At 42.0% G+C, this 14073-nt stretch overlaps 1 protein-coding gene across 1 annotated transcript in view; it reads left to right on the top strand.

Annotated features, from left to right (window-relative positions):
- The window catches only part of LOC140713949 (neuropeptide FF receptor 2-like), a 110257-nt gene extending 97274 nt beyond the window's left edge, over positions 1-12983 (top strand). Inside the window, exon 4 of the mRNA XM_073024646.1 lies at positions 12076-12983. Within this exon, the coding sequence (XP_072880747.1) occupies positions 12076-12934 (859 nt within the window). The 3' untranslated portion in view covers positions 12935-12983. The remainder of the gene's footprint in view (positions 1-12075) is intronic.
- Positions 12984-14073: the final 1090 nt, after the last annotated feature.

Genomic DNA, 14073 nt, shown 5'->3' with positions numbered 1-14073 from the left:
ATTTCTTTAGCCAGAGAGTGGCGAATCTGTGGAATTCTTTGACACAAGCAGCTGTGAGGACACATCTTTATGTATATTTAAGGCAGAAGCTGATAGATTCTTGATTGGTCAGTGGACAAAGAGATACGGGAAAAACACAGGAGATTGGAGCTGAGCAGAAAATTGGATCAGCCATGATGAAATGGTGGAGCAGACTCAATGGAACAAATGGCCTAATTCTGCTCCTTTATCAAGAATGCATATAATTCAAATTGTGTGCAGTCTTCACTCATTCTCACATATTTACCACTGAGGAACTACAGAAAAGGTTCAGTGGATGGTAGCAGGAAGAGCAGGCTGGTTGTGCAAGGAGGGATTGTGTAACCTGGAGCTGTGTTCTTTAGTGTTTAGAAGACTAAGTACATATAGTTCTCCTTGAAACTTACAAGATTCTAACAAGGCTTAACAGGCTAGATGCATGGAGGATGTTTCCTTTGGCTACAACCCATGGCTCTCTCTACAATTATGAATGAACTCTTCTTTAACGGACAACATGGTAGCGTCATGGTTAGCAAACACTTTCCAGTACCAGCGATCCGGGTTCGATTCTCACCACTGCCTCTAATTCTCTCTGTGTCTGCGTGGGTTTCCTCTAGGTGCTCCAGTTTCCTCCCAAATATGTACCATAAGACATAGGAACAGAATGAGGCCATTTGGCCCATCAAGTCTGCTCTGCCATTCAATCATGGCTGATCCTTTATTTTCTCCTCCTCAACCCCATTTCTCAGCCTTCTCCCCATAACCTTTGATGCCATGTCCAATCAAGAACCTATCAATCTCTGCCTTAAATACACCCAACGACCTGGCCTCCACAGTTGCCTGTGGCAACAAATTCCACAAATTCACTACCCTTTAGCTAAAGACGTATCTCTGCATCTCTGTTTTGAATGGATGCTCCTCTACCCTGAGGCTGTGCCCTCTTGTCCTAGACTCTCTCACTATGGGAAATATCCTTTTCACATCCACTCTGTCTAGACCTTTCAACATTCAAAAGGTTTCAATGAGGTCCCCCCTCATCCTTTTAAATTCCAGCAAGTTTAGACTCAGAGCCATCAAACATTCCTGGTATGATAACTCTTTCATCCCTGGAATCACCCTTGTGAACCACCTCTGGGCCCTCTCCAATGCCACCACATCTTTTCTAAGGTGAGAAGCCCAAACCTGTTCACAATATTCAAGGTGAGGCCTCACCAGTGCCTTACAAAGGACTCAGCATCACATCCATGCTCTTGTATTCTAGACCTCTTGAAATAAATGTTAACATTACATTTGCCTTCCTCACTACCAAATCAACTTGCAAGTTAATCTTTAGGCTGTTCTACACAAGAATTCCTAAGTCTCTCTGCATCTCAGATTCCTGGGTTTTCTCCCCATTTAGAAAATAGTCTGCACATTTATTTTTACTACCAAAGTGCATGACCATGCATTTTGCAACATTGTATTTCATTTGCCACTTTCTTGCCCATTCCCCTAATCTGTCTGAGTCTTTCTGCAGCCTCTGTTTCCTCATCACTACCTGCGCTTCTACTAATCTTTTTTATCATCTGCAAACCTGGCAACATAGTCATCTATTCCATCATCTACATCACTGATACACAGCTTAAAAAGAAGTGGTCCCAACACCAACCCCTGCAGAACACCACTAGTCACTGGCAGCCTACCAGATAAGGATCACTTTATTCTCACTTGCTGCCTTCTTCCAATCAACCAATGCTTTAACCCATGTCTGTAGCTTTCCTGTAATACCACAGGCCCTTAACTTGGTAAGCTGCATCACGTGGGACACCTTGTCCAAGGCCTTCTGAAAGTCCAACTACACAACATCCACTGTGTCCTCTTTATCTATCCTACTTGTAATTTCCTCAAAGAATTCCAAAAGGTTTGTCAGGCAAGATTTTCCTTTAAGGAAACCATGTTGACTTTGTCCTATCTTGTCCTGTGTCACCAAGTACTCCAACACATCATCCTTAACAATTTGCTCTAACATCTTCCCAACCACTGAGGTCAGTCTATATGGTCAATAATTTCCTTTCTGCTGCCTTCCTCCTTTCTTTAAGAGTGGATTGGCATTTACAATTTTCCAGTCCTCTGGCACCATGCCAGAGTCCAAAGATTTTTGAATGATCATTGCCAATGCCACCACAATCTCTAATGCTACCTCTTTCAGAACCCAAGGTGCAGTTCATCTGGTCCGGGTGACTTATATACTTTTAGGTCTTTTAGCTTTTTGAGCACATTCTCCCTTGTAATAATAACTGCACCCACTTCTCTTTCGTCACACACTACAACATCAGGCATACTGCTAGTGTCTTCCACAGTGAAGATTGATCTAAAATACTCATTTTGTTTATCGGCCATCTCCTTGTCTCCCATTATTACTTCTCCTGCCTCATTTTCTAGCTGTCCAATGTCCACTCTCATCCCTCTTATTTTTTACATACTTGAAAAAACTTTTACTATCCACTTCGATATTATTTGCTAGCTTGCTTTCATATTTCATCTTTTCCCTCGTAATGATTCTTTTAGTTGCTCTCTGTAGGTTTTTAAAAACTTTCCAATTCTCTATCTTCCCACTAATTTTTGCTTTGTTGTATGTCCTCCCTTTTGTTTTTACATTAGCTTTGACTTCCCTTGTCTGCCATAGTTGTACTATTTTGCCATTTGAGTATTTCCTCATTTTTGGAATACACGTGTCCTGCACCTTCCTCATTTTTCCCAGAAGAAGATGCCACTGCTGCTCTGCTAGCATTTCTGCCAGCAGCTCCTTCCAATTTACTTTGGCCAGCTCCTCTCTCATATGAGTGTAATTTCCTTTACTCCACTGAAATACTGTTACGTCAGATGTTACTTTCTCCCTATCAAATTTCAAGTTGAACTCAATCATATTGTGATCACTGGTTCCAAAAGGTTCTTTTATCTTAAGCTCCCTAATCACGTGTGGTTCATTACATTACACCCAATCCAGTATAGCTCATCTCCCAGCAGGCTCAACGACAAACTGCTGTAAAAAGCTATCTCTTAGGCATTCAACAAACTCACTCTCTTGAGATCCATTACCAACTTGATTTTCCCAATCAACCTGCTTGTTAAAATTTCCCATGACTACCATAACATTGCCCTTCTGACTCGCCTTTTCTATTTCCTGTTGTAACCTGTGGTCCACTTCCCAGACACTGTGGGAGGCCTGTCTATAACTGCCATCAGGGTCCTTTTACCCCTGCAGTTTCTTAATTCAAACCACAATCCTATGTCACATCTTTCTACTGATTTGATGTCATTCTTTACCAGTGGAACCATACCACCCCTTCTGCCTATTTTCGTATCCCTCCATACCAACGATACCTTGGACATTCAACTCCCAACTACAACCATCCTTCAGCCACAATTCAGTGATGGCCACAACATCATGCCTGACAATCCGTAATAGAGCAACAAAATCAGCCACATTATTTCTTATACTCTTCGTATTGAGATACAACACCTTGAGTACCGTATCTGCTACCCTTTTTGATTTTGCATCCCTAATGTACTGCCCTGTACTGCAACAATGTCCCATCACCTGCCTGCCCTTTCTGACAGTCTGACTGCGTGCTATCCTTACTTTTTTACCATCCATCATATCCTGAGTCCCATCACTCTGGTTCCCACCCTCCTACCAAATTAGTTTAAATCCTCCCCAACAGCTCTAACAATGGTCCCCCTTGGGTTCAGGTGCAACCATCACTTTTGAACAGGCCATACTTCCCGCAGAAGAGATTCTAATGATCAAAGAATCTGAAGTCCTGCTCACTCACCAGCTTCTCAGCCACGCATTTATCTGCCAAATTGTCCTGTTTCTACCCTCACTGGCGCTTGGCACAGGCAGAAATCCAGAAATTACTATCTGAGAGGTCCATCTTCTCAGCTTTCTACCTAGCTCTCTAAAATCTCTTTTGCTTTTCCTTCCTATATCATCGGTACCAATATGTACCAAGACATCTGGCTGCTCTCCCTCCCTCTCCAAAATATTGTGGGTGTGATCTGAGATGCCTCTGACCATGGCACCTGGGAGACAACAGACCTCCGGGTGTCCCATTCACATCCACAGAATCTCCTGTCTGTTCTCCTCACTATCGAGTCCCCTATCACTATCGCTACCAGTCCCATGCTCGGTGCCTGAAACCTGGTCGCCATGGCAATCCCCCGGGCAGTCAACCCCCACAAATGTATCAAAAGTGGTACACTTATTTTTGAGGGGAATGGCCACAGGGGTGCTCTGTGCTAACTGCCTATTCACATTTCCATTCCTCCTGGCAGTCTCCCAGCTATTCACCTCCTGCAACTTAGGGGTGACTACTTCCCTGTAACTCATGCTAGTCTGTAGGTTAACTAGTCTTTGTAAATTTTCTCATGATCAGGCTAGGATAAAACTGGGGGATTGCTGGGCTGTGCAGCTCAAAGGGTGGGAATGGCCTGGTCTGCGAGGTATGTCAATAATGAAGAACAAAGAAGGCTACACTGTGAGCATTAAAGGCATACCTCAAAGTGATGTGGAGGCAGCATATTGAAGCTGGAGTATAGGGCCTCTTTCATACTGAACAGCACAAACAACATGCAACAGCAGAGTAATGCAACCTCATAATCATGAACAGTTCAAAGCTCTGATTTGACCACATCTGCCATGAATGGAGGTGGACAATTAAAAATTGAAATGGAGGAGGAAGCTCAACAAAACATCCCCATCTTCTGTGATGCTGGAGCCCAGCACTTGAGAGCTAAGAAAAGGACTAAAGCATTCACAACTTTACAAATAGTGACGGAACCAATTCAAGTTTCTTCTGAAGTCCTCACGATCACAGAAGCCAGCTCAGTTAACTCCATGTGAGATGAAGTAAAGCCTGAGAGAACTACATATAACAAAGACTGCAGGGCCAGGCAACGTACCAGTACCAAAGCCATGGGTTCAGAATCAGCCATGGTCCAATTTCATCTGTTCAAGTACATTTACAACACGTCAACCTGACACTGTGTGAAGTTGCTCAGGTACGTCCTGTTCACCAAAAAATCAGTTACAAATCCAGTCTGGTTCATGGTGCCCTAATCAGCCAACTCTCAATCATCATCAGCTACTGTTAACAGCATCACCATCTGCCACTTAATCACCAATAACACACTCACTGAAGCCTGGCTTGGATCTCAATAGGATCACTCACTCAAGTCCTCATCATAGCGTTGGTCTGAACATGGACTTAGGAGCCAAATTCTAGAAGCAAGATTTGAAAGTAACTGCCCTTGATATCAAAGCAGGATTTGACTGAGTGAGCCTCAAGGAACTCTGGTAAAACTGAATCACAAAGGAAGGTAATTGTGGTTAAAAAGGAGCTAGTTCTTTCCTGGCATATCTGATGAATAAACTTTTCTTGGGATTCTAGCCAGATACAGGTATCCATTATAACTGATGTTTCAATGACAAACTCTGCCATCTTCTTGCATTCTTTGCATCATCCCTGAAGAAGATGCAGAGTTTATCATTGAAACATTGGTTATAGTCGATACCTGTACCTGGCTGGAAGTCTGAGAAGAGTTTGTAGTTGTGGTTGTTGGAGGTCAATCATTCCTGCCCCAAGACATCTCTACAGGTGGTTCTCAGGGCACTGTCCTAACCCCAACCATCTCCAGCTGCTTTGTTAATGACATTCTGTTCTATATTAAAACAGAACTGTGAACTTCTGTGTCAATTGCACAATGATCATTTCCATTTGCTACATACCCAAGCATGTGAAGCAGCCGATATCTGCATGCTTGGACAACATTCAGGGATGGGCTGATAATGGCCGTAACATCAGAGTCATAAAGCAGTACAGCCTGAATACAGGCCTCTGGGTCCTACAGGTCCATGCCACCCAGCTAGTACATCTTAAATAATACTATTTACCTGCCTCAATCACTCTCTCGTGCACTTCTCCATACTCACCACCCTCTGCATAAGAATGTTACAGTTCAGATCCCTTTTAATTTTACCCCTTCTCACCTCCAAATTATGGCCCCTGGTTATGGGTTCCCCTACCCTGGGGAAAAGACTTTATACCTCTCAATAATTATAAACACTTGTATAAGGTTGCCCATCTTTTCCTTACACTCCAAAGAGTAAAGGCCTAGCTTGGTCAACCTCTCTCAGAAAAATAGAACTGAACTCAGAGTTGCATTGGCAACCCGCCTCCTGAATGTGTAAGCACTCTGGAACAAGCGCAGTAGCTCCACTGGTTAGTATGCAAAGCATATTCATAAATAAGATGGATAAAAATGTTAGGAGTGTTAGTGTTCTGTACTTGGAAAATGGTTGCACAGATTATCCAAAACATATAACAGATAGCGATCACTTATGATTGCAGGCAGTAAAAATCAAATAAATTATTTGGCTAGTTCTTGTCTTTGGGGTTCTTTTGGCTACTGGTCCTCTGGCCCAGCAGCACAGCTATTGTAGCATCTGATACATGGAGCCTAGCTGGCTTCTTTTGGAACTTCAAGGCAGTACATGGGGTTAGCAATGCTTGAAATGAGCCTTCCGATCAGGACTCGGGTACCTTCTGCACTTGCCGGGATGCATACAGGTCCAACAATTCTCAAGATGCTCAACACCATCCATGACAAAGCAATATCCCATTAACCACCTATAAATATTCATTCCCTCCACCATGGGGGCACAGGAGACGAAGTATGTATCATCTAATAATGTACTGCAATTACTCACCTTCCAAAGCAACTACCTCTATCTTCATGAAATGCGAAGATTGACTCTCCCTTCAAGTCATGCACTTCCTATTTATTTAGACCATAAGACAGTGGTGCACAATTAGGACTTTCAGCCCATCAAGTCTGCTCCATCATTCCATCTTGGCTGATCTATTTCCTTCTCAACAGCATTCTCCTCCTTTCTCTCCATAACCTTTCACAAACCGACTTATCAAAAATCTATCAGCCTCTGCTTTAAATAAACTCAATGACTTGGCCTCCAGAGCTGCCTATGGCAAAGAATTTCTTAGATTCACCACCCTCTGACTTAAGAAATTCCCCCTCATCTCCGTTCTAAAAATATGTCCCTCTATTCTTTGGTTGTGCCCTATCATCCTAGACTACGGGAAACAGCTTCTCCACCTTGACTCTACTACACCTTTTCAACATTCAATATTATTCAGAGATACAAAGCAGAATAGGTCCTTCTGGCCTAACAAGCTGCACTGCCCAGCAACCCACCTATTTAACCTGAACCTGATAACAGGACGATTTACAATAGCCAATTAACCAGTATGTCTTTGGACTGTGGGGGAAACAGGAGCTGGAAAGTATCTCTGGTATTTCAGCACAGTTGGGTCCGCATCTTGGAACTCCCACCCAGCGACATTGTGGGAACGCCATCATTTGAAGGGCTGCAACTTTTCAAGAATGAACTGCAGCTCAGCACCATCTTCTCAAGGAGCAACCAAAGATGAGAGATAAATGCTGGCACAGTCCCTGAAAAACAACATCAAAGTTGTTCAATACTGTGACGAGGAAACTTTTCTTTACTTAGAGACTGATGAACATTTGGAATTCTGCACCCCGGATGCTACACTGCCAATGGGTTCTTTCAAAGAGATTGAATTTAAGGGAATCAACAGATGTGGAAATAGTGCTGAAAAATGATTGCAAGGTAAAAGGTTTGTCAGGTTCTAGATGAATGACAGAATGGCCTTGAACTCCCAAACAGTTTACTCTTACTTCCAGTACTTATGTTCCTAATATTACTCTTAAATCAAGCCATTAAACAGAATTTGCATCTTAAACCACTGTGGGTCATATTCATTCAGCTCTGGAGATGCCCAATTGCCTGGAAATATGCGACAGGGAATTAAAAGTGACAGCAGATCGATAATAGATATGAGTTTGGGAATAGACAAATGTTTCCTTACCTGATGCCCACTCGTGATCAGAAAGCTCCAATATTTTTATTTCCACTTGCATTCCTTTCCTTCTAAGTGTGTACATCCTTAAATGTAACAGGTGTAACCATTCACAGCTACTGTCATCACACTATGAAAGTTTACTCCTGCTCTCTCTCCCCTTTCTCCCCTTCTCTCTCTTTCTCTACCTCTCTCTCCCCCTCTCTCATTACCTTTCTCTCTCTCTCCTCTTCTCTTGCTCTCTCTCTCTCCTTGCTCTCCTTTCTCTCCTCTCATTCCCTCTTCTCTCTCATTACCTTTCTCTCTCTCCTCTTCTCTTGTTCTCTCTCCTTTCTCCCCCCCCTCTCACTCTCCCTCTCTCTGCCTCTCCCCCTCTCTCTCATTACCTTTCTCTCTCTCCTCTTCTCTCTTGTTCTCTCTCCTTTCTCCCCCCCTCTCTGTCTCTCCCCCTCTCTCATTACCTTTCTCTCTCTCCTCTTCTCTTGCTCTCTCTCTCCTTGCTCTCCTTTCTCTCCTCTCATTCACTTTTCTCTCTCCCTCTCTCTCTCATTACCTTTCTCTCTCTCTTCCCCTTCTCTCTTTCTCTCTCTCCTTTCTGCTCTCTCTCTCTCCCTCCCTTCCTCTTCCCACTATGTGTTTTTCACAGAGTTTCTGCAGATATTATAATCACACTCCTCAAATGTGATTAAAACATGGAATCTTGGAAATCTCTCTAAGTCTTTCTAAGACCATTTGTCAGAGAAAGGACATTATGGGTTATCTTGATACTAGAAAAGTCAGATCAAAGAAGCAATTTAGAAAGCTTATGTAAATGATTTTCAGGAGCTTGGGTGTGGGATTCACTGTAGGATTTGCAAGTTTCCCTGAATAACCATATACAAACATTGATATTGTGCTGTTTAGCACTGTGTTCCCTCCAGATGTATGGCAAAGTGCCAGCACACAGCACAGCACCACAATCTACGCAGTCATCTCTCAGCAGCTGTGAAATATTGCAAAGATCACAGCAACAGGTTCAAAGCACACTGAGACCGGGTAGCTGAGGCATGTTAAATTTCCAGGAAATAGTACTGATGGGGCCTAGTTATTCTGTAAGCAAATAAGAATCATGATTTTTTTAGACCTGTGAACTTGAAAATCTTACTGGAGATAATATTTTTATATTGTATGTTATGCCAGTGTCACATTATTTTGGGAAAAATTACTAGGAAAAACAAAAAGACAGAGGGACAAATTTTTCCAAAAGACACTAATGCAGAGTGTAATTTGTGTAAAAATGTTCAGCTCTAGGTGAACACAATTTTAGACAGCAAAGCATTATTTTCTGGAGAGTAGTGTGAATTAATATTTAATCCTCACTCTTTCAGGCAATTCACAAATACACCTGACATTGAAAGATGTAAGAACATGATGTGGCGACCAGTTCTGTAACTGGTATGGTTTTAAACGCCACTCAAAAACTAAAGCCATTGCAAAATGAGGTGAGGTGGTACATCTCTGGCTCTCAGTAGTTCAGCCCGCACACACAGGAAATTTGAGGAGATTTTTAAGAGATTGAAAATGTTATTGACTTGCAATGGAGCTTTAACAAAAGCTAGCACACATATGATTCAAAAGAATACAGAAGCAAAAGCTCATCAAACGATTCATGTTTCATCAAACGACTCACATTTCCAAAATGTGTACTTCTCTCTACATCTGCATAGATTCAAATTCTGGACTTTACTATAAACAGGAGGACGATTCTCTATTAACTGTTGAGAATGACAACATACAAGACATGCTAAAGTCTGCACAGGTTCCAGTGATCAATGACCATGTTGGGTTTTGGCAAGTGAGTCTTCACAAGCACACATCACATCTGAAAGCATTTTGTGTTCCTTTTGGATGACCTGATTGGAAATCTTCTACCATCAAGTTCCTAGCAGAGGTAGTCCAAAAAAAATTCATGAATCAGGCAGCATGCAAAGATGAAAATTTGGAGGTGATCTGTACAAATAACAACATTTTTACATCAATACAGTAATAATATATGATATATGTGGCTTTATGCCTATTGTGGGCTGCTCCAGGGTTCAGATCTGAGGACTCGATGTGTTTCGGAATGTTGTTGTTCACTTCAATTCTTTGTATGATTTGTGTTTTTTTTTCTTTCTCTTGCACATCAAGTATTGGTCTTTTAGTTTTGTTTTTCTTTCGTGTTTCTTGCTTTGTGTCTACCTGTGAGCAAACAAATCTCAAGCTTATACAAGTTATACATTCTTGAATGATAAATGCACTTTCAATCTGGTGGTGTTAAAGTGAAACTCTGCAGATAAGATGTCACTGGATTGGAGGCTTGTCACAAACCAACAAAAGTTTGATGTACTAACTCAAGCATCTTTAGCAGAGTTTCAGCAGCCTTAGGGAGTGGAATAATGCACACTTTCCCCACCTCTGACAAATGCAATGAATCACAGAATTATCACAACTTATGAGATGCAAGGACAGCATTTATTACTCTCAAAATGGTGAGAAGCCTTATGAACTGCAATGGTATAACTGAAAAAGTCATTCCTACAAAGTATCTGACCAGGCATTTCCAGAATTGAGATCCACATGCCTCAGAATGGTGCAAGTCCTGATGAGCTCCAAGGTACTTAATGCCTTGTTCTTCCTAGTGGTTGATATGAATTCAGAAATTGCTGTCAAAGATGTCTTCACCTTGACAATTGTTGTGATACCTTTTCAGTCTGGCAGACTTTGTGTCAGTCAGTGGTGGAGGGAATAAAAATGTAGGGTTGCAAAATGAGTCCAGAACAAGTGAGTTATTTATTATGGGCAGTGCTGAGTTATTTAGTGTCAATGAAACTGGTGTCGCCTAAGGAATTGAACAGAATTTCACTATGTACTGCAAGGTACTGTATGTACTTGAACCACTCAGTCACCCTGTTCAACAACACTCCACAGGGCCCGCCATTCACTGCAGCCTGGTTTCATTTCCCAATATACATCTCTTCATTCTTGTGTGAGTTCAATTTTATCTGCCAGCAACTTGAAATCAAATATTGCCATCATTCCACTTCCTGGCTCAATTATCTGAGGGAAAAGTCACTCTTGGTGTAACTCATTTCAATTTGACCTGAACATATTAATGATGCAATGGCCAGTCTGTTGCATTTATGATGAAATCATTATCATTATTAGTAATAAAGTAAAAACCGTAGAGTTATGGAATTGTTATAGCATAGAAGGAGGTTTTTTGGTCCATCTGTTCAATACCACTTCCCACAAGTGCCCATCCCTTTGAAAGTTCTGTTTGACTGTTTCCAGCACTTTTATAGGTGGTGAATTCCAAAACATCTGTACGAAAAGCAGTATTTTACTGACTATCCTCCCCCCAAATGTCCCGCAGTGTTTGAATCTGTAATCCTGAAACAAATCATTTTCAAATATTCAATACCAATATTATCAGTTTCTCCAATCCATCACCTTCCCTGTTCACTAAAGCAGAAACGTCAAGAGGTGGACCTACAGGCCATTCATCACAGGACTGTCACTCCCTGCTGGGCCTCTTCAGTCACAATCGACGCTGCAGACTACCATGGTTAAATTTTTCAAGGGCGCAACTCCATGGTCTCTTGAGACTGACGGAAGCCTATACCTATACCTTGTTCACCGTTCTGGTCAATCTTGTTCCACAGAATCCTCTGTTCTAAGGACAATAGAGACCTGGTCGTTATGATCATTCACAATGGAAATTGATGGATTTCCAGATATTAAGGGAATCAAGAATATCAAGACATTGCAGGAAAATTTAGATTGATCTTGATAACTTATGCGGAAAAGGCTGGATATCCTACCATTGTACCTAATTCAGATATTCCCATATGCACAAATTAACAAAGAACTTCTATCAGTCTTGTTCAACTGTGCTAAAATATCCCCTTGACATTAGTGATGGGGTACCTCTGCAGTGTTATATAATGCTCTTCACTTTTTGTAGGAATCCAACAGTCAGCTGAGAAGTTGCTTTGCCAATTCAATACATCCCATATGACTGTGAAAATATGTACAGCAACTATATACATTGTGGAAATAATTAAATTAGCATTTGCTTTATATAATTCTTTTACAGATTCAGATGTATTGTTTATCCTTTCAAACAAAAACTGAACATGACTGTTGCAACCATCATCATTGCTGTGATATGGCTTCTTGCAATCTCCATCATGTGTCCTTCTGCAGTCATGCTGAAGGTGACCAAGTTGCCTGACAACGTAAGGATCGTCCACAGCAGCAAGACTACATACGCTTGCTATCAGTGTTACGAGGCATGGCCAAGTCAAAAAATGAGAAAAATTTACACGACCATTTTGTTTTCCAACATTTACTTGGCTCCTTTGTCCCTTCTTGTGATTATGTATGCAAGGATGGGGATGACTCTTTATAAAATTAGCGCACCTGTTGGAGAAGCAGTTCAACAGGAAAATCGCAACGCGGTGTCTCAAAAGAAGCGGCGAGTCATCAAGATGTTAGGAATAGTAGCTCTGATGTTCACCCTGTCATGGCTGCCACTCTGGGCCGTAACAATGTTGACTGACTACACCAACCTTTCGTATAACAAATTCAGAATAATCAATTTCTACATTTATCCCTTTGCCCACTGGCTGGCATTCTGCAACAGCAGCGTCAACCCCATCATTTACGGTTACTTCAACAAGAACTTTCGCCGAAGCTTTCAAGCTGCCTTTCAGTTTCAGATGTGCTCTTCAAACGTCAAGCAGAGAGACACCAACACACATCCAATTTCTAACAAGTTCATTTTAACGGCCCAGAATAAGATCGGACAGGACCCTGCAACAAGTAACTCGGAAGTAATAGATGACTGCAGCACCAGTCGGGCAGTGAAAAACGTCAGTAAATGGAATGTAAACCTGATTCTTGAAGAGTTGGACAATAGAATAAATTACAGTGATCACAATGTTTCATTGTAAAGCACAGAACAGTTATTATTCAGAAGTTATGTTTTTCAATCACACTGAACAAAGTAAGCCCGGCCAAGCAAAAAATACGAGTATTAATTTATATCACTACTAGATTTATAAAGATCTCACTGTTAGTGCAATCTGCTGATTAAAAGATTCATTTGAGGCCTTTTTCAAACAGAAGCTGGTCTACAATCAGCGGATTCCAGAAGTATAGGCAAAGTGGCCAGATGGTATCTTTTTCCAAGGGCTGAAAAGTCTAATACCAGAGGATGTGTATTTAAGGTGAGGGGGAATAACTTCAAACGAGATCTGAGGAGCAAGTTTTTATATACAGAATGTGGTGGGTGCCTGGAATGCACTGCCTAGGCACATGAATGGGAGGAAAATGGAAAAATATGGACAGTGATTACCCACACTGATGAGCCCCTTCTCCCATATTCAACCCTCCTCCTTCTCCTGGGCACTGCACTCTGGTCTTCTGCCTGCTCTGGATCTTTTTATTACTAATTGCTGACAAGATATCAACCAGCTTGAGTTTAACACTTGTCTCTCCAATTCTGACCTCTGTCCTTCTGAAAATGTTGCTCTCCACTGTCTTCACACTAATCCTAACCTTACCATCAAACCTGCAGATGCCATCGTAGTCTGAGGATCTGAGCTTGGCCGGGCAACAACTCTCAGACACCTTCTCTTACTTACCCTTTGAACAGGACCTCAGTAAGCAGCACCAGGCCCTTGTCTCCTGTACCATCACCCACCTTATTAACCTCCCATCCACTGCCACCAACTCACAGTTCCTCTACTCCATACCTCCCCTTTCTACCTCCTACCCAAGATCCATAAACCTGTCTGTCCAGGTAGACTCATTGTTCTGACCCAGTCCTGAAGAAGGGTCTCAGCCCAAAGCATCGACTACTAACTCTGAGTACATAGCCTCCTGAATCGCTCAGGCATTTTGTGTGTGTTGCTTTGGATTTCCAGCATTTGCAGATTTTCTCATGTTTAGATATGGGCATAATGGGGGCAGAGGCCAATTGGTTTAATTTAAACTGTGCTAGTTTAATTGGTTCAGTACAACACTGAGGGCTGAAGAGCTGGTTCCTGTGCTGTTCTGTTTTGATGGAGTCAGACAGCACAGAAACAGG

The sequence above is a fragment of the Hemitrygon akajei genome, chromosome 2, assembly GCF_048418815.1.
Source record: "Hemitrygon akajei chromosome 2, sHemAka1.3, whole genome shotgun sequence".
Lineage (NCBI taxonomy): Eukaryota > Metazoa > Chordata > Chondrichthyes > Myliobatiformes > Dasyatidae > Hemitrygon > Hemitrygon akajei.
Note: the sequence above shows the minus strand (reverse complement) of the source record. Positions and strands in the feature narration are given on the sequence as shown.